We start from the raw sequence: 24993 nt of genomic DNA, 5'->3' as shown, positions 1-24993 counted from the left end.
GGTTAGCCTCTAAAATCAGGATTGTGAAGCTCTTTGTGCAGTAGTACTTTCTGTTCACCTGTGGAGTGTCATAAAAGAACTACTGTGATGAAAGTAAATCAAGACATGTTGAAAATGTGCTAAATGATAAGAAAATAAACATTACATTATGTTTTTAATGTCATTTATATTGATTCATGTTAATAAATGTTAAAGTATTTAATAAATATTAAAAGAATTTTATTATTTTTGGCATTCATGGTAATTTTAACACTAAGGTTAATGAAGATATTTTATCTCTCTATATGTTAGATACATAGTAAGAAGTATTTTGTACAAATTGAAACCTGATATTTGAGTATTAAGCATGGGACAGGAAATAAAAATACATAGATCTGTCAAGACTTACTACTTTTTCCTATTTAAAAAAATGAATTTAACCTACTTTAAACATTGTGTCTGAGAATATGGATCAGAAGCAGAGGAGTTTCGCACCAAATAAATGCATGGTACAGAGAACATGGAGTTGTCCTTTTTAGAGACAGTTTGGGGCACACTGTGTCATGGACTTATTGTTAAAGAAATGTTGGTTGATGAGTCAAGTTTTGATTGGAAAAAGGTTTCTGTCAATTTAGTAACAGCAAAATATTTCTTAGTAAAATCAGAGTTACAGCTTTCCTACGAGTTATTAGAATCATAATAAAAGACCTACAATACCTTCAAGCAGACGTATACCAAGAGAAATAGAAGAATCTCCATAGAGAGTTTGAGAACAGAAAAGCTTATAGTCTTCTAGATGTATACTGTGTAGAGAAGTTTTATTAAAAAGTCTATATAGAGAAAAGAATTAAATGTATTAAAACTATTATAAAACTTTACAGTTTGCAAAGGGCTTTTCATATAATTTTGCGTTATTTAGACTGCAACAGTCTTATGAAGTAGGTGATATTGTTTCCATTTTCCTGATTTACAAGCAAACAAACCCTGAGGATGAGAGTAGTCACACTGTGAGTAAGTAGAATTAGTGTTTTTTGTTTTTTGGGATGATGAATGTGCTTTCCAGATATCATGGCTGACCTTTTTAGTGGGATTTGATAATTGTTTCTGTTTGTTTGATTTGCGTGTTTGGTTTTATGTTTTTTGTTATTATTGTTCTTGGAAGGTAAGAGGCCATTAGGTATCGGAATGGTTTGATGTGTACAGTTTGGAAGATTGCAAATGCTAGTATTTTGGGCTAGGGAAGTGCCCTCGTTGATGGTGACTTGTAGAGCTTGTTATTGGATGGTGAGAGGTATGCTGGAATACAGTGTGTTACCATCTTGTGAGTCTGATGATACTCACCTTGCAGTAACTGATTGGTTCTTTATAACTTATTAGAATTTGTCAAAATATGTTAAATTATCTTTTAAAAGTGTAGCAAATAATTTTTTTGATGCTATGAACTGCCTCCCAGTGGTGTTCAGATGATGACTGCATGATGTATCCAAGATCTCAAAGTATTTTTTCAGCTGGGTGCAGTGGCTAATATCCCACACTTTGGGAGGCTGAAGGTGGATGGATCACTTTAGCTCAGGAGCTCAAGACCAGCCCAAACAACATGGCAAAACCCTGTCACTACAAAAAAATACAAAAATTAGCCATTGCTACAGGTGGTGCACACCTGTAGTCACAGCAACTCAAGAGGCTGAGGCAGGAGGATTGCTTGAGCCCAGAAGTCGAGGCTGCAGTAAGCCATGATTGCACCACTGCATTCCAGCCTGGGTGACACAACGAGACCCTGTCTTAGGAAGAAAGAAATTTTTTTCTTTCTTTTTTGAGACAGTTTCTTGCTCTGTCGCCTAGGCTGTAATGCAGTGGTGTGGTCTTGGCTCACCACATCCTCCACCTCCAGGTTCAGGCAATTCTCCTGCCTCAGCTTCTCGAGTAGCTAGGACTACAGGCGTGTGCCACCACACCCAGCTAATTTTTGTATTTTTAGAAGAAATGGAGTTTCACCATGTTGGCCAGGATGGTCTCGATCTCTTGACCCTGTGATCCGCTCACCTCAGCCTCCCAAAGAGCTGGGATTGCAGGTGTGAGCCACCATGCCCAGCCAAAAAAATTTTGTTCGATAGATTCAGCATGTATTCCTGACCAGCCTGGGCAACATAGTGAGACCTCCTTCTCTACAAGAAAAAATAAAATTAAAAAGCAAGATTCAACATGTACCTGCCTTGTTTTTGTAAACTATAAATATATATATATAATTTGTTTCTTTACGCACAGACCAGTCCCTTAAAATTACTATCCAGAAGGAGACCTTTCTAAAGAAAAGAAAAATAATTTCAAGTGAATCTTCTAATCCTTCATATGTTTTTCTACAATTAGTCCTACCTTTTTTTTAACCCTTCAGTTTTATTTTTAAATAAACGAGTAGTTGGCATTTAGAGTCCTTGCCAAGTAAAACTTTATGCCTTTGTGTATCTCTAAGAAGCAGTCAACAATCTGATGGAGAAAGTAAAAGCCATCAGCTCCTCATTAGCTTGAGTTGCAGGCTTACTGTGTGAGGCACTCTTTGACATTTACAGTCTTTGGGTTAAACTCTGGTTTTAACTTTTTGTTTTCCTGAGCATTTTGTTTGATAGTGTAACATTTTCTGATGCTTTATCTACTAATCCTTGGTTAGTGTTTTCTTGTTTAAAAAGAAGTGCATTTTTTAATAGAAAATTTCGAAAATATCAGTACCTCAAAAAGAAGAAAGTAAATAACTGTCAGTGCTACCACCTAGTGATAACCATCAGCAAATTATGAAGTGGCACCTGACAGAAATTTTACACAGCTCAGAGTGTTATTATCTTTACAGGTCTTCAGTTTGATAGACAGAGCATATCATCTTAATTACATTTCTATGGCTTAATTGCAGATGGAAGTTTTTTATGTTTGTTGGTCATTCTTATTTCTTCTGTAAATTGTTTTTTCATAGATTTTTGTTACCAATTTTTAAGAGTCCTAAATATATAAACTATATTAGCCCTTTGTTATGTATAATGTAAATTCTTTGTGTTTTAACCTGCCATTCATTTCCAGAGTTTATGTGAGTTGAGTTGAACTATGGTTTTATATGTTACTGTCAGTAGAATAAAGTATGAATATTTGAAAAATACCCCTTCAACTTCAGAGTGATTCTTGACTTGACAAAAATTATAAGGAATAATTTTGGACACATTTTCTGGTAGAGCCTTGTAAAAATTAAAACCAAGTGTTGTTTTCAAGAAGAACTGTAATACATAAGTCACGAATTTGAGTAGGGAGATTATTTTAGTATTTAAAATTAAACTGGCTCTGTAGTTTTAACTTTAGTGTTGCAGGTAGAGTAAGCTTACATGATAATAAAAATTGTAGTCTTAGTAACTTTATGATTCTGATATTTATTTATTGATTGGTTATTGTTCCAAATATTTTAAAAGATAGCAAGTAGCTAAAACTACCCAGATTTGTTTACCACAATATGTCTCCCTTGCTAAATTATTAATATCTCCCCTAAATATACTGCCTTTTAAAATGTTTTGGTTGACATTATCATTATACAGTAAACCTTTCCTACCCTTTACAAAAGTGAATTTAAAGGAATTTTGCACTTTTGAAATTTATTTTTTTTACATTTGAGTATTTTAATGATATATAATATAGTATATAAGCCTTAAGAAAGATTGCTGCTGCTGTTTTATGCCTAATGAGAATAAGCAAATATAATGACAACTCACATTCACAAAAATACATTACCTAGTTAATGATTCCATTATAACTCTGTTAAACCAGTTTTCAAAGGACTTTTAGAAAACTTAGGTTGAATATAGACTTTACCCATAGTTAAATAATATTTAGAAATATGAAGATCATGAATCTTACTGTACTGGTTTAAGGCGTAGTGGTTCCTCTGACTTTCTGATTGTTCCCTTCCCCAATTTATATGAATGCTGAGAAGCTGCTCTAGCTACAAGTTTTATAGGTGCAAAGAAGAAAAGAAATTTGAAGTAAAATTTAAATGTATTCAGACAAAAACAGACTTTTGTTTTGGCAGAGTACCTAAAATCATGTCTAAGGCCACATTCATGAAAAGAAAAAAGTAATAAAGGATAAATTAGCCACTGAATTAATTTAAATTAGAGTAGTGATAATTGGAGGAGGATAGGAAGGTCAAGCTGGGTGTCACATTCACAGATTTAGACTTTTGACATTATTTCCATATGCCATTATATGTATAGTCGAAGAGATGACTGGCAAGCTTGAAAGAAGATGATTTTCATTGTAAAGCTGGAAATGTGTTCCATTACTAGACCACCTCATATGTTACACACAATAGATACATTTTAAAATATCCACATCATAACTTTGTGGATAGCACAGTTATATTGCATTGTATTTATTTGTATTCAGTATTCATTTGTTAAATGTAAATGCTTAAGTTATACCAGAATTTTCCCATTTTGAGTTTCTCTATTTTTTATGTAGAGTAAGAACTCATGCAAATGAAAGTACCCTGGCATTTGTTAACTTCCAAGAAACCCTGAACTCTCCAGTTCACTCTGTGTGAAGTTTAAAAATGTACGATTCTGTTGTTATATGTCTCTTTCTGAAGACAGCATGTCCTGGACGGTTATAGTCTCATTGAGGTCAGAAGTGGTCTTGTTCACCTCTATATCCTCAGTATGTAGTAATTAACACAGTGCTGAGCGTGTAGTGGGGTGCTTAGATGTTTCCATGACCAGATTAAACCCTTTTTATGGTTTTTCATTTCTTAGTTATTTGAAATGTTCTTTAGAGGAATACTTGAAGAATTACCTTTGGGAAAAAATATCTTTGAGAAATTTCTTGCCCTGTGTTAGAGAAACAAATATTTTTTGACAAAATTTATTTGGCAAATATTTTGTTTATGCCAAATGTAATGATCCAAAACATTTTATGATCTTTACAGCTGCAGTGAGAAGAGGAGTTTGTTACTTTAAACAGAGGCTGAAGAAACTATAGCATCAGCAGAGAAAGTGGAGAAGGTAGAGGATGGAGTTGCAGACTCTACAGGAAGCTCTTAAAGTGGAAATTCAGGTTCACCAGGTACGTTGTAGTATTGGCTTCTCCCACACTGTTGTTAAGTAATGGTCAAGATTAGTAAACAAGCCCATCTCTGGTGTTTAGTACAGTTTTTAATCATCTTTAAGACAGTTACCCAAGAATCATGTCATTTGCCTTTTATCACTACTCAGCAAAGTTAAAGATACTACTTTTAAGAAATCAAAGAAAATATTCCTAACTTCCTTTCTAAAGAAAAGAACTGAAAGGATTATTTTTTTTATATACCAAAGGTGTTAACAAAAAAGAAAGAAATCTTTTTTCTGCTTTTTGGTTCATCTGAAGGGCTTTATTCATGTGATTTAACTTGCATGTTTTAAATAACAACATGTCTAACTCAACTACCATATGTACTAAAATTTTTACAGATCATATGACTCAGCTTTATGTGTTGATTCCAATCTTTCGTAAAGAAAATGTGATTGTCTTCACAGATGTTTAAGTTTCAGATTTCACAATTCTTTTTTTTGAGACAGTTTCGCTCTTGTTACCCAGGCTGGAGTGCAATGGCGCAGTCTCAGCTCACCGCAACCTCCGCCTCCTGGGTTCAGGCAATTCTCCTGCCTCAGCCTCCTAAGTAGCTGGGATTACAGGCATATGCCACCATACCCTGCTAATTTTTTGTATTTTTAGTAGAGACGGGGTTTTACCATGTTGACCAGGATAGTCTCGATCTCTTGACCTCGTGATCCACTCGCCTTGGCCTCCCAAAGTGCTGGGATTACAGGCTTGAGCCACCACGTCCGGCCAAGATTTCGCAGTTTTTATATTTTACCTGAGATACCCAGACTAAACAAACATTTAAAGTAATTATAAAAATGTATGTATAAATACATTTTAAATACATTTGTAAAACAGTATATTTTATGTATATAGTAATACCATAATATTAAAATATTAAATGTAATTTATGTGAATATATGAAAGTAAATGTATATATAACTATAATCAAAACAAAAAGCTATCTTTAAATAATTACATAATTAAAATTTGTTATATAAACAGAGTACCACTGTTTTATATCTTTCTAGACTTTAGCTGGACATCAGGCTGAAGACATACATATGTATGCATGTATATAGGTTTTGGTACTCAAAAGTGATTCACGATGATACATGGACTGCTTCTGAATTTGTAACAATTGGGGATATGGGAGTGGAGAGAAGGAGAAGTAAAACTACTTTTTTCTTAGGGTATAGTTTGCTTTGTTTTATCTGAGTAGTCTAAGATAACATTAGCTTTTGAAATCACTGGGAGAATATCTTGGGCCTTTGATAACTACTAGATTTGCATGTTGCCCAGAATTAGTGTGGGTGAGAACTTAAAGGAAGCTTCAGAAGCACCTGTTCAGAAATCCCTGCTGCCGCTCCGGATCTCGTTAAACTCTTGTTCCGCTGCAGAGTTGGCCCTGTGCACGTGGGCTTCTTTAAGTAGGTAATAAGCAGCATACTTTTTTTTTTTAACCTTGCTTCTGGTACTGAGGAGAGTAGAAATTTGTTACAAAAACAAGCTCATCTTTTTCTGAGTGGAAGTAGTTTAACATAGAGGTATGTTGAATACCCAGTTGGGCTGAATGGCAAGTGATAAAAATTAAATTCACATTTTGTTCAAAGCTGACATCATCATAGAATGAATTTTGGGAGTACAGGAATCAATCTGAAATTTGTGTGGATAAAGGATAATTTTATGATGTTGCGTGTGATTTTTGGAGTTTTTCCTCTTCTGAAGAAGTATTGAGATGGTAAAGTTAACATTCTGCTTTAATTCCTCCTCACAAGATATGAGCAAGTCCCAAATAATCCTTTCTTGAAAGGTTCATGACCTAAATTAATTGAAGTTAATTACTAAATATTTTGTTTCATATTCCAAATTCAAGCATTACAATTTTATAAACATCACAATTATGAAAAAACTATTATTCTGTTTTAAATCTAATTAAAATTTTAAATTTACATTTGTTGACTCAAAAGAGATACAGTATTCCTCCTAAAGTTATGCTAAACACTCTCTTAATATTCATATTAACTGTCGGTTTTGAGCGTACAATTAGTAGCTTTTGTATGTTTTTGTGATAGTAAACATTTATATGTCAATAATACTTTAACAGAGAACACATACGATAATTTCGCTCTAGTTATATCTTTAATACTTTATTGTTTTTGAAAAAATAATTTCTATGGTGTCACCTACCCAATTGTTGATTATGAGAAATTGAGGCATGCCAGAAATGACATCGAGGTAGGGGGATTGGTTACTAGTCTGAGACCAAAGCCAGAACATACCTTTGACTAAATATTGGGGCCAGAACCACCCTTCGTTGCATTTCCAGCTAGGGTATGAGATTAGGGATGAAACTGAGCTTACTGGATAGAAAATGTTTTCTGCAACTACTTGGTATTGCTGTAGTGAAAACATATTTTTGTTCTTTTTGTTGCATTTATTAATGGGAAGATAGTTATGAAAGTAGCAATGTACACATTGTTGATGCTCAATAAATATTTAAATAATAATGTCCTGTGATGGATGTTTCATTTTTTTGGGAAAATCGCCTTTTTTCCTCTTCCTTTCTTCAATCTTATTTAGATTTGATGGAAGTCACATTTAAATTTTCAGGATATTATAGGATAAAGCAGAGGTTAGCAAATTTTTTTTGTGAAGGAATACATAGTAAAATATTTCCGGCTTTACAGGTAATTTATGGTCTCTGTCACAACTACTCTGCTCTGCTGTTGCACAGACAAAACAGCTATGGACAATATTATGAGTATGACTTTTTTCCATAAAACTTTATTTGCAAAAACAGGTGGCGGGCCAGATTTGGCCTACGGGTTGTTTTGCTTACCTTTGGCATAAAATATATTCTCAAGAAATATTGCTGCATTCTTGCAATAGAAAGTAACTTAACTTTGTTAACATGATGTCAGCTTAAAGTTACTAGGGATTTGGATGATCCAGTAAGTTGTACAGCTTGTCCTGTTCTACCCCTGATTGTTTAAAATGCAGTTTAACTGCTTATAGACAGAAAAGTTGGCTTGTTTATTTCCTCTAGAGGTGAAGACTTCATGAGGTTATCAGTGCAGTTTTAAATTCCAGTGTCTGGAAGAAAACATTTTTCAGCTTCTAAAAGGTAACAGCGTAGTAGCCAGTCCTCTGGTAATCAAATCAAAAAGGAAAATCAAGAGCTTTTTTCACTGAAGAGTGTGGCTAGCGTTAATGTAAAAATGTATATGTATAAAACTTTGTGTTTCGGCCAGGCACAGTGGCTCAAGCCTGTAATCCCAGCACTTGGGAGGCCGAGGCGGGTGGATCACAAGGTCAGCAGATCGAGACCATCCTGGCCAACGTGGTGAAACCCCGTCTCTACTAAAAATATAAAAAATTAGCTGGGCATGGTGGCGCGTGCCTGTAATCCTAGCTACTCAGGAGGCTGAGGCAGGATAATTGCCTGAACCCAGGAGGTGGAGGTTGCGGTGAGCCGAGATCGCACCATTGCACTCCAGCCTGGGTAACAAGAGCGAAACTCCGTCTCAAAAAAACAAAAAAAAAACACCTTGTGTTTCAATTCCCACAAACTCTTGGAATATGTATTGTTACTATTTTGTAGTTTAAGTCTAGGATATAGAAGAGCTACTGCCATTAAATATGAAGTAGAATATAGTGACACATACCTTATGTATTTGGAGGTCACATGGTTGGCAACCTCAGTTATCTAAAATGTGTCTTAGCACCAGCGATAAAGACTTTTGACCAATTAGAATAAATGTCTGAAGTGATAACCAAAGATTGTATATTCTACTAAAGGAGGATTTCTTAGATTATTACATCCTATTCACTTGTCTTAAAATGACTCCAGTGAGTATACCACACAGCAGGTCTGAAGCAGCAAATTTGAGCTGGGTTTCAGGGTTGTTAGAATAGTAACAAGAGCTGGGCATGGTGGCTCACACTTCTGATCTCAGCTACTCAGGAGGCTAAGGTGGGAGGATTGCTTGAGGTCAGGATTTCAAGATCAGCCTGGATAACATAGCGAGACTTCATCTCTTAAAAATATTAAAAAAATAAAAATCAGTCAGGCCTGGCAGTTCAAGCCTGTAATCCAAGCTACTTGTGAGGCTGAGGCAGGAAGATGGCTTGAAGTCAGGATTTCGAGACCAGCCTGGATGCATAGTGAGACCTCATCTCTTAAAAATATTAAAAAAAAAAAATAAGTTAGGCAGGCCTGGTTTAACCCTGTAATCCAAGCTGCTTGTGAGGCTGAGGCAGGAGGATCACTTGAGGTCAGGATTTTGAGATCAGCCTGGCTAATACAGGGAGATGTCATCTTTACCAAAAAAGGGGGGAAAATAAAGGCCAGATATAGTGGTGTATACCTGTATTCCCAACTACTTAGGAGGCTAAGGTGGGAGGATTTGCTGGAGCCCAGAAGTTGCAGGCTGCAGTGAGCTATGATTGTTCCACTGCACTGCAGCTTGGGTGACAGAACAAGATCCCATCTTTAAAGAAACAAAAAAAGAATAGTAGCAAGATGTGTTGGGTGACTACTTGATGTTAAGGACTGGACTGAAAAACTACAACATGGATTTAAGAACTGTAAAACATAGTACTTTGAGACCTTTTTTGTAAGGATCCTATTGTTTGTAGTTTAATATAATTATTCTTCTAAGTAGCCATAAAAGCTTGATTTTTAAATTTTATTTTTTTCTTCTTTTCAAGAAGTTAGGCTGGGTGTGGTGGCTGACACCTTAATCTCAGCACTCTGGGAGGCTAAGGTGGGAGGATTCCTTGAGCCTAGGAGTTTAAGACCAACCTGGGCAACGTAACAAGACCCTGTCTCTACAAAAAAATTCAAAAATTAGCCAGGCATGCGAGTTTGCACCTGGGGCCCTAGCTACTCAGGAGGCTAAATTGGAAGGATCACTTAAGCCCAGGAGGTCAAGGCTGCAGTAAGCCATGATCACACCACTGTACTCCAGCCTAGGTGACAGCAAGACCCTATCTAAAAAAAAACCAAAAAGTATAGTTAGATAAATATATAGTATATTTTAGAAAGGTTTTACTTCACAACTAAACACTTTAAAAGTGCCTTGTCACCGAAAGAGAGTGACGTATTTTTCCATTACATGAAAAATTGACTTGAGTAATAGCTTATTCCCAGATACTTTAGGACTTCTGATGCTCCTTTATCCTTCAAATTTTTCTGTCTATGGTTATTGTTACTTTTGGGCAGTGATGTTTTTAAAAGTTGGCTTAGGTCAAAAGACATTCATTTTTCTCTCTTTATTATTTGTTTGGGTTTCTGTTTTCCCTAGTAAATATCTTTTCCATTCAGTATTGGGGTATCACTCTCTTTCCCAGAGGAACCGAGTTAGGTAGAGTTTCACATTGTTCCTGCACTTCCTTGTTCCCAAATACCAAGCATCACTGCCCCATTTGAACTTATCCTTTCCTGCACCCACCTCTGTCTTGAGAGAAGACAGTGGCAAAGTCACATGTGACACTAAGCTCCTTCTGTGGTAAGAACCAGACCAATAGAACTGCCGAATCTGTACTTTGCTCTGTGTATAAACAGGCCGGTTTTGTGTAGGGCCAGCTTCTTTCCAGGCCTTGTTGGGACTCTAGGCATTGATGACATTTGAAAGGGATATTTGGCTTTTGGAACATCCAGCTTGTTTTAATTCCTTTCAAAAGCCACTGTCTCCCATCTCTGTGTCCAGATTTAAAAATCAGGATCTTTTTCATTTCAATTATAAAGTGGTAGTTTGATTTTCTTTTTTTTTTTTAAATTAAAGGAAGTACCTCCTGAGCCTTTTACATGGATCACAGGTTTTAGTCTGTTCTGATTGTGGTGTTGCTCATTTTTTTGTGTTAACTTAAAATCCTAGATTTTGGGGGTCCAAACCTGATTAGCCATAGGGTGTTAATATGTAAGACTGATGGCTCTTTTTCTCTCTTTATTACCAGAAACTGGTTGCTCAAATGAAGCAGGATCCACAGGTAAACTACTATTGTTATTCATTTAATTTTAAAATTAAAAAATAATTTAAAGTCAAGTCACCATAAAATACTGAAATGTGGATGATGCTTAACTTTTAAGAATTCTTTCATTTCTAATAGCAGTTATTTTTAATACATTGATCTTCAGGTTTTAGGGTTTAGAAAAATTCAGTCATTCTAATTTAATATAGCTGTTATTTCATCTTTGTTACTATTGTTTTGGTTTTATATGAATTGGTTTGAGTATGTTGGAGGAAAATATTAATACTCTTCATATAGCCTAAATTCATTTTCATAAACCCACTTATTCAAAATTAGTTTTTGAGGCTTTCTGCCATCTCAATATTATGAAAAGTGACCCCAAACCATTTCTATTTACTTGGAGTTTATATTACAGAACATTTGAATAGTTCTGAATTATCTACTTTCAGGGTAAGAATTTAAGAGTAATTTTTAAAAGAAGCATTTTAGAAAATTTTATTTTTGAAAGAAACTTTAAAGGAGGTTTAAAAAGTACCTTATGTTACTTTTTAACAGAAAAGTTAACAGAGAATGTTAACTTTTCTTTAAATTCTCATAGGCATTTTTCACTAAGCCATTTTATTCTCTCTTCCTGAAGAGATATTTTTCTAAAACATTATCTTGTCTTCTCATGATTTTACTTATTATTGGGTAGTATCTCTTTTTTAACCATTAGATACTGGGTCATAAGTATGGAGAGTATTTATCAAATATATCTCTGTATATATCTGGATTGATAAACATTCCACATAGGCTTCATTGTAAAGTAAAATTAAGTTTTTGGTTGAAGAATGGTACTGAGGCACATTGATTTTTGGAAGTGAAAAATAACACCTATCTCCACAAATTGAGAACTCAGGTCTGACTATTATGTTTTGACTCTGAGAGCTGGAATACTTATTCCTATTAAATGGTCCCACTTCCATGAGAAACTTCTCTTTTTTTTCCTTCAAATTTTTGGCATATTCATAATTTAAATTGACTTTAGTTACAAAAATCATCCGGGCTTGGTGGTAGGCACCTGTAATCCCAGCTACCCAGGAGGCTGAGACAGGAGAATCGCTTGAACCCTGGAGGATCGTGCCACTGCACTCCAGCCTGGGCAACAGAGCGAGACTGCATCTCAAAATAAATAAATAATAACTTGGATTTAGAAAACCAAGGAGTGGTAGACTTTAGATTAACAGCTCCTTTCCTATTTAATGTGGTAACCTACATTATCAGCAACTGTGAAATGTTACTAGAAACTATCATTTCTATTATACTTGTGGTCATGTAACAGAATTGTCTTAACCTGAAGAATCTGAGGTGGGCAGGGCAGTAACTTGTTGGACAGCATTGTGGGTAATCTCATTGGAGAAACCTTATGTCAAATACACTAATAAAAAAGTCGACATGGAGTAAACAAAATTCAATAGATGGGGAGGATGTGTTCCCTAACCGTGGCAGAAGACCAAGCAGGGTAAATTGAAAAAATTGTATGTGAGACAAATCAAGTAAAAGTGGTCTCTCATTAGGGTGGTGTTCAGTCTGCTAGTAGGCTGTCCTGCTACATTAAGCATTTGAAAACTTTAATTTTGGAATTTTTCTGCCTACTTTAGTAAAAGGCAGTGATGTTCAGTGTATCTCATCTAAAATAGTATTCTTTTTTTGATTCCTAGAATTTTAGAACTGAGAAAATGCCCTGGTAGTCACTGTGTTAATTTGAATGATGTAGTGTTAAGGCAGTTGCAGTACTGACAGCTTTTCAGATCTAGGCTAAAATAACAAATGTACTTTGCTAAATAAGGGAGAGGGCAAGTGGGGAAAAACCTCTTATCTTTGTTGATAATGCTATAAAGTATGTAGTGTATGTATATTTATAAACCCCCATTTACCTACTTCTGTGTGATTAGTGGAGCTTTGGGTTTTCTGTCAACAGATACTTTCTATAAAGAATAAGAGTATTAAAAAGAATAAGAGTATTTTAGTGGACAGGTACTCTTACAGCGCGGGATGCTCAAATATAAAACTTGGTGTAATTTAAAACAATTGCAGGGAAGCTGCTCCTGCTTTGGTGCTAGGAGCCTATATTTAGGATCTATGCATTAGGTGATGGTATTATGGCCACAGTGTAATAATACATGACAGATCTGACTGGCTGTATGCTCAGGTTGCTTCATCATTTGTGATACAGTATGCAGAGTCTTCCTGCTACTATTCTGTTAACAAATGAAATATCTTTCTCACAGATATTTTTTCTTTCCAATCAGAATGCTGACTTAAAGAAACAGCTTCATGAACTCCAAGCCAAAATCACAGCTTTGAGTGAGAAACAGGTAGGGGAAAAGGGGAGGGGGGCATATTTTTAACATTGTGTTCTAAAGATATGTCTGCTAGAGGCTTCTAAGAGAACTGCTATTTTTCCTCATGTGTGAAAATAAGTGTGGGCAGCCAGACTCGGTTTTAATTTTGTTTGAGCTCTGTTTATCTATTTTTATTTTTGGTTGAAATCAGTCTCTAGAGTATCCCATGGGTATATGTTACTGGCAAATACCTAAAAGCAATGTGGCAGGCTGCAGTTAACTGTGTTAATTAAACTCTATAGTTTACCCATAGGGGATGGGGTAAAGACAGTTAGTGAGAGTAGGTGATAGAGAATCTTTTAGGTGCTGCATGTACCTTGTTACCTGTCTTAAAACCTTGAGATGACATTTAACTTACTGTGGAGAAAATCTTGTAAGTAGATTGCTCTAAATGTAGGTCTTCCATTCTAAGTATGGTCATGCCTTTAAGTTAATCTCTCTTAGATATTGACCTACTATTATGTGAAAAAACTTTGGTGAAACCTTGTTAGACTTATTCCATATAGGGCAGGAAAAGAAAATCTCGCTTTTTTCCGAGGACACCTGGAAAGTATTCTTTGGAATTTTTTGTATGATGACCTGCACTTTACCAATTCATGCAGTGCCTGCCACCAGGTGGAGTGTGGCAATTGATAGAGCTTTAAGTAAATGTTTATGGTAATCTCATAAAGCATTAATTTTCTTGTTTCTTCCCCACCACTCTCCCTCTGATTAGAAAGAGTGGTTTTCTGTCTTGGAGTAGGTGAATGTATTAATGAAAAGAATAAGGTGATTTGCAGTTGATATTTCATGCCAGTGACATTTTATTGAAGATTTTTGATGAAATAGTTCTCAATAACTGATTTTTATGTTGTTATATAGTGAAATAATAACAATGAGAATAATTTATTCCTGGAGACTTTTTATTGTGTTTCTATTGTGTTTTCATTTATCTGAGGGGAGAAATAAACTTTGAGAACTATGTGGAAGAGATATGAATCATTAATGTTTCAGAATAGAATCATCTTCCAAGCTGAGTGAACAAATGCTTTATATTCTTCCCTCCTATTCTTATGCGTCCCCACCTTGTCTTCTCCATAGACAGGAGGTATTTTAGATTTGGGAATTGCCAAACTAAAATTGGGAGGAGGTGGGATGGTGGAGAACAATTTGTAAGAAAAAAATATAAACAGAGTTGGTTAGTATGTATTTGGCTCTGAATGTGATTCAGTTCTCTAAAGTCAACATGATGACTAGAATTCTGTTAGCGCTGAGCCTCCTTATAGTTTCAGGGTTAGTTTGACAAGATGCCAATGAATGAGTCACATTTGCTGAAAAACTCACGTGTTCCAGCAGGGAAAGAAGGTGAGAACTGATTAGTGGAGTAGGGGTTGGGGGATGCTGTTGCAAAGTTAAGATAACTTAAGACCACGTTTGGGGAATGTGGGACAATTTTTAGAATTTCACATTTACTTGAAATTTTTGTTTGTGAGAACTAACATAGATTTGGTTTATTCCGTAACTTTTTATTCTTTAATCTTTTTCTGCTATGGACCTTACAGAATAAAAAATTGCAGCTATCTATCTAAGACATTTCATCAGGCGGCAAGCTGTAATTGTCCTCTGAACTAAGTTTGAATTTCAGAAACTAGAATTTTTTAAAATGTCTAACATCAGGAAAACTTTAGGTATGCAAAGTAAATAAAACTAGAGTCAGAAACTAGAATTCAGTCCTGCAGTTTTTATATATCCTTACATGTTAAATCAACTTTCTTGATGAAACAGAAAAATATCATTTTTAGGTAGGCTAATAGTTGAAGGAAACACAGCTGTAATGTTCAAAGGTTCATCCCTCCTTAAACTTATTTTCAACATGTGACATTATTACTTAGTTTAAAATAATTTTATTGGCTAGGCATGGTGGCTCACGCCTGTAATCCCAGCACTTTAGGAGACCAAGGCTGGCAGATCACCTGAGATCAAGGGTTTGAGACCAGCCTAGCCTAAGTGGCGAAACCCCGTCTCAAAAAAAAAAAATAAAAAATTAGCTGGGCATAATGGCACGTGCCTACTCAGCTACTCAGGAGGCTGAGCCAGAACAATTACTTGAACCCGGGAGGCAGAGGTTGCAGTGAGCCAAGACTGCACCACTGCACTCTAGCCTGGGTGACAGAGCGAGACTTTGTCTCAAAAAAATAAAATAGTTTTATTTTAGAACAGCTTCCTAATGCTATGCCCATTTTTTTTTCTCGAAAGAGCCACTTATCCTCTGGCAGAACCTAACCAATCGTCCTTCCACTTAAATAACTAAAATCTGAATTACCTTATTCATATGACTAATATTTAAATTTAACATTAATTTTTTGTTAGAAAAATTTTAAATACAGAAAAGTTTGGAGAATAATGCCGTATTTCACACTTAAACCTTTGTTATATTTACTTCCACTCTGTGCATTTTTCTGTAATCATTTTTTTCATTATTAGAATATTTTAATTATACAAATAATGGATTCATACATTCTCTTCTTTTGTTTTATTTAAAAAAATTGTATCAGACCTCTACATAAAAAAAAAAAAAAAGAGAAAAACCATTGCAGATAGTCACTATTTCTTACAGTAGACACTAGTTCTTATTTACTGTTGCCACTTCAATCTTTGATACTTACTCAGTTTCTCCCTTAAAACTATGTAATCGGATGCTCCATTTGGGAAAATACAGCCTTTAGTAGCAGTCTTCCTGGCTAAACCTCAGTGAATTTCATCAAATTCTTGATTGGAAAGTTCTAGTGCTTTTCAACTGTAACTTGAGATTTCTGAAGAGAAACTCTGGCAGATTTCAGTCAGCTTCTTGACCTGCAGGGCTTCAATTTGGGGCTGGCAGGTTTTTTTGTGTGTGTTTTTTTTGTTTTTGTTTTTTTGAGACGGAGTTTCGGTCTTGTTACCCAGGCTGGAGTGCAATGGCACGATGTCGGCTCACCGCAACCTCCGCCTCCTGGGTTCAGGCAATTCTCCTGCCTCAGCCTCCTGAGTAGCTGGGATTACAGGCACGTGCCACCGTGCCCAGCTAATTTTTTGTATTTTTAGTAGAGATGGGGTTTCACCATGTTGACCAGGATGGTCACGATCTCTTGACCTCGTGATCCACCCGCCTTGGCCTCCCAAAGTGCTGGGATTACAGGCTTGAGCCACCGTGCCCGGCCAGGGCTGACAGTTTTAACTCAGAAAATCCCTGACTTGATTGGCTCAATAAATTATATCCTATATAGCCATTAAGATCATGGTTCTGGGAAGTATTTTAATGACATAGGAATGTGCTCTGAAAGAATAAGTGAGAGAGTACACACAACTTTATGTGCATTACAGTTCCATTTTTATGTTTATTTTGGGTATATATGTATGTGGGTGTGAAAATGTATGTAGAAACAGTGTCAACATAAAACATGGGAAGGTGGTAAGTTTACAGGTGGTTTATTTTTTCCATATACTCTTATGTATATTTTCTAAATGCTCCACAATAAATGTTTCCCTTTTAGAATCAGAAATAAACAAGAAATAGTATTTAAAAATTTTTTTTAACATCAAGCTCTTGTCTGTTTCAGGCATAGTTCACATTTAGAAATCTAATGACATTCTTCTCATAGTATTAAATATATGAACCACTCTAATCAGAGAATCCAAGTATTTTAAACACTAGTAATGCTGAAGTGCGGAAGCAACTATTAATTTCTTTAACAGGACTCACTCTCATTCTCACTCCACACTCCCTTATTTTTTTGATAAGCATATGTAGTCTTTTATGGAGATATTCTGATGTGGAGCTAAAGCATTTAGTTGCTTTAGTTCTCTGCTTTCTTTCTAATTTCTTATAAAGGCAATCTTAACATCCCAAAGTTTGTTGCTTCTTACTGTGGTGCTTCAGGATTAGCCCATAGTGGTTGCATATTTGGTTTCCCCAGCCTGAACAGTTTGCTGCCCTATCTCCCCTTACCTGGTGGCCTGCTGCTGAGGTTTTATGTCATAGTTTAAATGCCACTTTCTGAGAGGAGCTATCCCTGACACTCCTTCCTCTAGTCAAAATCAGCTCTTTCTGTTATAATCTGTCATTGAACCCTTCAGTTTTCCTACATAGTTATGCAGTTTAGGATTATGTTCAGTTGTGGATGACTCAAAATCCAAAATGAAAATGATGTAAACAGGGAAAATTTAATTTCTCTCTCATCTAAAATTTCTGTAGGGGGTCTAGTGCTGCTGAGAGTGGTTCCATGGTGTCAGGGAACCCAGGTTCCTCCTATTCTGTTGCTCTGCCATTCTCAGCATGCAGCTTTCACATCATAGTCCAAAATAGCTGCTCCATCTGGTAAGAAGGGGGAGAAGCAACAAAGAGCAAGCCCTTTATTTTTTAAGGATGTTTACTAGAAGTTGCATGCAGCACTTCCAGTTAGATCCCATGGGTCCGAACTTAGTCATATGGCCCCCGCTAGGAGCAAGGAAGTCTGGAAAATGTAGTTAGTTTATTGCTGGTGGTCATGGCCAGATAAAATTCAAGGACTATTACTGAGTAAGAATTGAGAATTTTGAGACTTAAGAATTCTCTAATATTTAAAAAAAAAAGAATTGGGAAATAAATACTAGGAATGATTAGCATTTTCTACTATCTCGTAGCATATCTGTATCTGTAGGATTACTATTTTTAAAATATCTGTCTTCCTCATTAGATTGTTAGTTTCAAGAAGGCAGGGAACATGTTTGTTTTATTTGCTTCTTTATTCATAGTATAGTATTTAACATAGAATGATATTAATACAGAAGAAGCACTTATATTTTTTAAATGAATTATTTTATCCACCTGATCTTTTGCTCTGTTTATATCATATTTTTTTTATAGAATGGTATGCCTTTTTATGCTTTTTAACCTAACTCATGAAAATCTTCTTAGATTTTTGAGTGTTCTTTGATATTATTTTTAATAGCTTTAAATATTAATGTAATTGGCTATATCATGATTTTTAAAAACTATTCTTCTCTTACTTGATAATAGGGTATTTTTGGGGTTATTTGCTATTATCAATATTGCTGTGATAGATAAACCCTTCTCTATGAATGTGTATTTCTCTCTGATTGCTTTAGGATAAATTCTTAGATGAGTGATGAGTGGGTTTGTTGGTCATGTATTGCCCTAACAATTCTGCCTCAGAAACCAGTGTTTTATTGAGTGGCTTTCAACACTGCCAATAGTTGTACATAACTAGTCAAAGATTTGATTATCTCTTTAAGAAAAATAAGTTTGACGAAGTAACTTACACTTCAATAATCTTCCATATTATTATAGGGCATTTTCCCTAAGTGTTTATTATTACACTGGGCCTGTAGGTTATCTGCAGTTCTCCTGATCTAAGTTGTACCTGGACAAGTGCCTCTGCTTCAGTTTGTGGGCTGGCTGAGCTTGCCTTCAGGCTGAAGGTTTGATTCAATCTACTCTAAATGTGTTCATTCTGAGGCCTTGGATGAAGGGGCAGGAGCTACCTGGCCTTGGATGAAGGGGCAGGAGCTACCTGGGGCATATTCATTTCGTAGTTTACTTAAGAGCACAAAAAGTAGGCCAAACTATTGAAATATGTTTGAAGACTCTGCTGGCATCAGGTTTGTTAACATCTCATTAGCCAAAAGAAGTTACATGGCCAAGCCTTGCAAAGTTATAGGACAAAGGGTGTGAATGTATACTTTTAAAACAGAGAGGATGTGGAGATTAAAAACAATAAGTCTTATACCGCACTTGGTCTAAAGTTATAAAAAAACTTTTGCTACATTAAAAATATTTTTAACCACATATTTCCAAATAATCACCAGAAAAGGCAATATCACATTAATAGCATATATTGAGAATACATGATTTTCCCCAGGAGATATACCCTGTCACAGGGGGAAAAAAGCACTCTGCTAATTTGGAAGATGTATTAGTATGTATTTGATGCTTATCAGCAAGTATATTTTTCATAGAATTTGCCATTTGTCCATGGCACAAATCTGTTGTAGTATTCCATAGAATTCTCTTTTGGTTTTAAATTTTATTATTCTTTTTTTTTTTGAGACGGAGTTTCGCTCTTGTGACCCAGGCTGGAGTGCAATGGCGCGATCTCGGCTCACCGCAACCTCCGCCTCCTGGGTTCAGGCAATTCTCCTGCCTCAGCCTCCCGAGTAGCTGGGATTACAGGCATGCGCCACCATGCCCAGCCAATTTTTTGTATTTTTAGTAGAGACGGGGTTTCACCACGTTGACCAAGATGGTCTCGATCTCTTGACCGCTTGAGCCACCGCGCCTGGCCTTTATTATTCTTTAACACCTTATTCTATTTCTTTTTGCTCCTTTTTGGAGAGATAGACCCTTCTGTAGTCTTTGATCTTTTCTACAAGTTTGCTTCTCTGACTCTGTTTAAAAATTATAGTCGCCCGGCCAGGTGCAGTGGCTCTTGCCTATAATTCCCAGCACTTTGGGAGGCCAAGGCAGGCGGATCACCTGAGGTCAGGAATTGGAGACCAGCTTGGCCAACGTGGCAAAACCCTGTCTCTACTAAACATATAAAAATTAGCCGGGCATGCTGATGGGCCACTGCAGTCCCAGCTACTTGGGAGGCTGAGGCAGGAGAATTATTTGAACCTGGGAGGCAGAGGCTGCAGGGAGCCAAGATGGTGCCACTGTACTCCATCCTGGGTGACAGAATGAGACTCCGTCTCAAAAAACAAAAATTATAGTCACCATTTCTTACAAATCTCTTTAACCTAATACTAGATGAAATACTTTTCTGGGTTTACTAAGTCCATCTTCCCATTTATGGAACTATTCTCAGTTTTAAATTTGGATATATTTTAATACAAGATTCTGAAGCTTTTAGGAAACAAGTTTCTGTCCCTCCTATAACTAGTTATGTTTCTAATGCATAGAACAACATAATTTAGGCTAATTAGATAACTGGAACAAAGGACTGGGTAGGGATGGGGGCACCAGAAGTTCAACTCTGTTCCTGACTCTGTAATAGACTTGTTGATAGATTTTCGTTACTGAATACTTAATGTCTTTTTCCATATTTGTGGAATGTTTGGATTATTCATTGAGGAGTTAATGCATGTGTATCCATTGAGTGCCTGGAATTCTTTTGTAGGTGAGTTCTGTTTAAATGGAAATTGTTGGCTGTAGTCATGGTGGTTAACTTCATCTCATATGGAACACTTTCATCTACATGTAGAGTACTACTTTTCTAAGAAGCTTAGAACATTTCACATTTAACTCAGTCACAAGTGTGTCACTGTGATACATAAACTGAGATGTGGACTTTGTGACTTAGCCATGATTATATAACTTATTAGTATCAGATTCAGTACCAGAATCCAGATCTCTGTACTCTTCATTCAGTTTTATTTAGTAACTCTGTAGACCTTTATCTATCAAATCTTTTTTGAAATAAGACATTAGCCCAAATAATTACATTGCCTTTAGACCTCATTACCTTGGAGTCAAATAAGTAAGTTAGATCCTATAGCCCTAGTATTGGTAACATGATGTATGACTATCTCCAGCCTCTAATACCAGTTACCATAAAATGTTACCCTCCGTGGTTCACAGCCAAGCTAGTGTGATTGGCGCATCACATTGGAATTTAAAATTGTTTTCTTAGAAATCTATTGTGATGGAAACCTGACTTCATCCAGAGCTTAGGAATTTCCTAAGATTTAGTCTAGTTCATCCCTCCTGTGTAATACTTATGCGAAACTATTGGTCCAACTGTTGAGGTTATTGCCACTTTTTATACATAGGACATCAGCTCCTCTTTTTCATCAAATACAGGAAATGTAATATTTCAAATTTCTCCTGGTGAAATCCTGTTGGCTTATATTCAGCCAAGATGAGATGAAGGAAAGGCTCAGAAATAACTGGATACAAGTATGAAAGTTCTGAAAATTGAGAGGTTGTATGTATGTAATGTGACTATGGTTCCCAGTGCTGTATTATCTGCTCTCCTTTTTACCTGTCTTCTTTGAGTGTGATTGTCTCTGTTGCTGCTAATTGTACCTAAGTGGTCAAAGATTTGACTGTCTCTTTAAGAAAGAGATGATTGAGTAACTTATACTTTAATAACGTGCCACATTATTATAGGGCATTTCACCTGAGTATGGCAGAGGAAATCAAGTCAGTTGGTAACTTGTACCAGATCCATCAATCTGTTTGTTGAGTGAAGGCAGAGCAATCTTCTTGTGAGTTTTTCTTAGTACCTTATTTTTGGTGCTGGCAAATGGAATGCATATTAAAATTCAAACTGAAATTCTTAACTCTTGTTATCAGGTGTTATATATCTTGACACTGGGCTACTGGAATCTACTGTATTCTTTTTTTTTTTCCACTTTGCTCATCTAATGCTTAGCTGAGAGCAGTTGCTTCATGCTATGAAAATCAAATCAAAGCCCAAGCTGGTGGAGTGTTTTTCCAGCCTGTGGTATCTGTCTTTTTTTTTCTTTTGCATAGAACGTATCTGTATTTCAAAATGTTTGGGGACTCTTCCACTCTTTGGAGAACATTTAATTTTTGAGTGATAGGCAGTGTGAATAACAAATGCTATTTAGGAGCCAATGATAACTGATACCACCTCTCCATTTGTATCAGTAACTTAATTTGTGCTTTCACATAATCTGTTCCCCCCATTTATTCCCTTTTCTCTAGGATCTGTGCTTTTTAGACTTCTTTATCATTCCGAGTCTGATTCATCTGTTTTATTCCACATATATTTATTGGGAGTTTTCTCTTGTGAAAGGGATAATACTAAGCCCAGGGAGGATGCAGAGGATGAAAATCTTGCAGTGTTACTTCCATGTGACTGGTTATGACCTACAAGGCATTCAAGCTTATTAGGATTGATACCTTTAACAACTCATTCTCATTCATACCCCATAAAATTCTTGTTGTCACCTGTACTCCTTAGGATCTCTCAAGACTGCCTTCTTCACACATCCTCTTCTCTACACCTAGAATTTTTTTACCTCTTTACCTGGTTAATTCCTACTTATTTTTTGAAGACTCAGCTTAAGCAAGGTCCTCTAGAAGCTTTTCTTGACTTCTTTCTACCTTCCGTGCAGAGTTAGACACCCCTCTTCTGGGTACTCATGGTACTTGGTACTTACTTGTGCCTACTTTATTTGGCACTCATTGTGGTACTTATTTGCACTCATCGAGGTGTAATTATTTGTAAGATCCTCAAAGGCAAGGACTGTGTCTTACTAACATTTGTACCCCTCAAATCTAGAATGGTAGATGAACTGCAAGTGTTTTTGAATGCTATTAATTTATTCTACTCTCAGAAAGCTGGTAAGGTGGCCAAGGATGTCCATACCAAGGGTTCATCATGAAAATTCCCATTTAAATTGTTCAGTTCAGTTTTGCGGGGGGCGGGGGGAAATATTCTCATTGTTATTTCCTACTTCAGTGTTTCAAGAAAGTTCAGTGCCATTATTAACTCTGTTCCAATTTAGAGCAGCTTTATCTTAGTTTCAGAAAAGAACAGTTTTCATTAAGTGAAGTTATATCAACTAGTAAATGAGTCTGGGGCCACCAGTTTGAAAACTTGGTATATCTAGAAACAAGTCTCTTCTGCAATGTTGCTACATCACTTACCTCTGAAAACCCTTCATTTTCTCCCCCATGCCTGCCTTCCCTAGAGGAAACATACCTTATCCTCTAAACTTTTCAAATACTTTTTATGCTTTGTCATTTCTTCAACCTGGGAGGCTTTTCCTGTCTTCTTTGCATAATGCAAACCTAGGGTCACCTTATACCTTTCTTCTGGCAGACCCACTTACAGGACAACATAGTACAGAAATCACCATAAAAGAAAATCTGAAAACAAATGTGATTGAATCAAGGTGCATCAGTAAGTAGTAGGTAAGCATTAGCTATATATGCATATTATGGAATAGTATGTAGCTGCTAAAAAAGAATGAGGTGGCTTAACTGAATGGAAAAATGAATAGAAAGTAAAAAAAGCAAATTGTAAAACAGATATGCACTATGATTCAATATTAGTTTAAAATATGAAATACTAAAAAAATCTGTGTATTTATGCATTCATGGTCATTTATACTTGAAAATGCATGGGAAAGAGTCTAGATTGTCTAGAATTATTTACACAGAACCATTCACAGTGATTGCCTCTAAGAAGTGAGATTCAAGAGAGGTGGCCAAGAAAGCTGGCACTTTTAACTTTATATATGTTTTTATTACTTAGATTTATTTATTTAGTTTGTTTATTATTTTTAGAGACAAGGTCTTGCTCTGTCGCCCAAACTGAAGTGCAGTGGTACAATCATAGTTCACTACAGTCTTGAACTCCTGGGCTCAAGTACTCCTACCACCTGAGCCTCCCAAGTGGTTGGGGCTACAGCCATGCACTGTCACGCCTGGCTAGTTTATTTTAATTTTATTTTTTTGGAAACAGGTTCTCATTTCGTTGCCCAGGCTGGTCTTCAACTCCTGGCAAGTGATCCTTCTGACTCAGCCTCCCAAGTAACTGAGATTATAGGTTCAAGCCACAATGTCTGGCTGAATTTATTTTTTATGAGGGACATGTATTAATTTTTTAAAAACTGTTAAGGTATAACATAAATATAGATAAACATGTAATATATATTTATATGTATGTCCATATGGCTCAAATATATTTTTACAAACTGAAATTGCTAGGTAACTAATACATTAGTAATCAGAATATCATTATCACCACATAAACCCCTTTGTCCTTCCCCAGTTCACTACCTCCTCTACCAGAGAAACCACCTTTGTTACTTCTAACAGCATAGATTAATTTTGCCTATGTATGAAATAAAATAGAGCATACTCTTTTCTGTCTGGCTTATTTTGTTCAACATTTTTATGAGTCTACATCCCTTTCTTTTGAAGTTAAAAAAACCTTTTATTTTGAAATAATTATAGATTCACAGGAAGTTGTCTTTTGAAATTTTAAATCACTAAAGAAAAAAAAATTGTCATCTTTTGGGTGTGCCTACCCTATATCTCATGGATGTGCCTACCCTAACATCTCATGGATGCGCCTATTCTAACATCTCTTGGTGTAGTCAGGTGCTTTCTCTTCTGTGAGCCAGTAGCTCCTTGCTCTGTGACTTTTGTGTAGCTCTTACCACATATCTTCAACTGTTTGTGTGTCATTTCTTCCTTTCTAGATTGTGAGCCTCTGTGAACTGCATTCCCTTCACCCTTATACACCTGCTTTATACCCTAGTGGTTCACACACAGTAGTGCTTAAACATTTGTTAAAGAAAAGGAGTAAGTTCTAGTCCTGGTCATGCTATTCACTGACAGACTTTGTTTCCATTGAATTTCTCTGAGCTGGTTTCCTCAACTGTAATATGGACATTATAATTGTATCAGTACAGATGCTTTTAGCTATATGTAACAGAAAGCCCGACTAAAAGTGGTCAAGATAGTAAGTGTATTTATTAATTCAAATAAAGAGAAGTTGCTAGAGTTGTTCAGTTCAGCAGCTTAACAACATTATCAGGACCCATATTC

The 24993-nt window shown here is 36.0% G+C and overlaps 1 protein-coding gene across 36 annotated transcripts in view; it reads left to right on the top strand.

Annotated features, from left to right (window-relative positions):
• The window catches only part of PHF21A (PHD finger protein 21A), a 195554-nt gene that overhangs the window by 30943 nt on the left and 139618 nt on the right, over window positions 1–24993 (top strand). For 32 of the 36 annotated variants that reach the window (XM_078340919.1, XM_078340914.1, XM_054240811.2 and 29 more), the window contains 3 exons: window positions 4934–5070; window positions 11047–11079; window positions 13353–13418. In XM_078340919.1, coding sequence (XP_078197045.1) covers window positions 5017–5070; window positions 11047–11079; window positions 13353–13418 — 153 coding nt within the window. In that variant the 5' untranslated portion in view covers window positions 4934–5016. Of the gene's footprint in view, window positions 1–953; window positions 991–4933; window positions 5071–11046; window positions 11080–13352; window positions 13419–24993 lie in introns of all 36 variants that reach the window. The other 4 variants (XM_035262477.3, XM_078340921.1, XM_078340912.1 and 1 more) reach the window with 2 other exon arrangements.

The sequence above is a fragment of the Callithrix jacchus genome, chromosome 10, assembly GCF_049354715.1.
Source record: "Callithrix jacchus isolate 240 chromosome 10, calJac240_pri, whole genome shotgun sequence".
NCBI lineage: Eukaryota > Metazoa > Chordata > Mammalia > Primates > Cebidae > Callithrix > Callithrix jacchus.
This window is presented reverse-complemented; position numbering and strand designations above follow the sequence as displayed.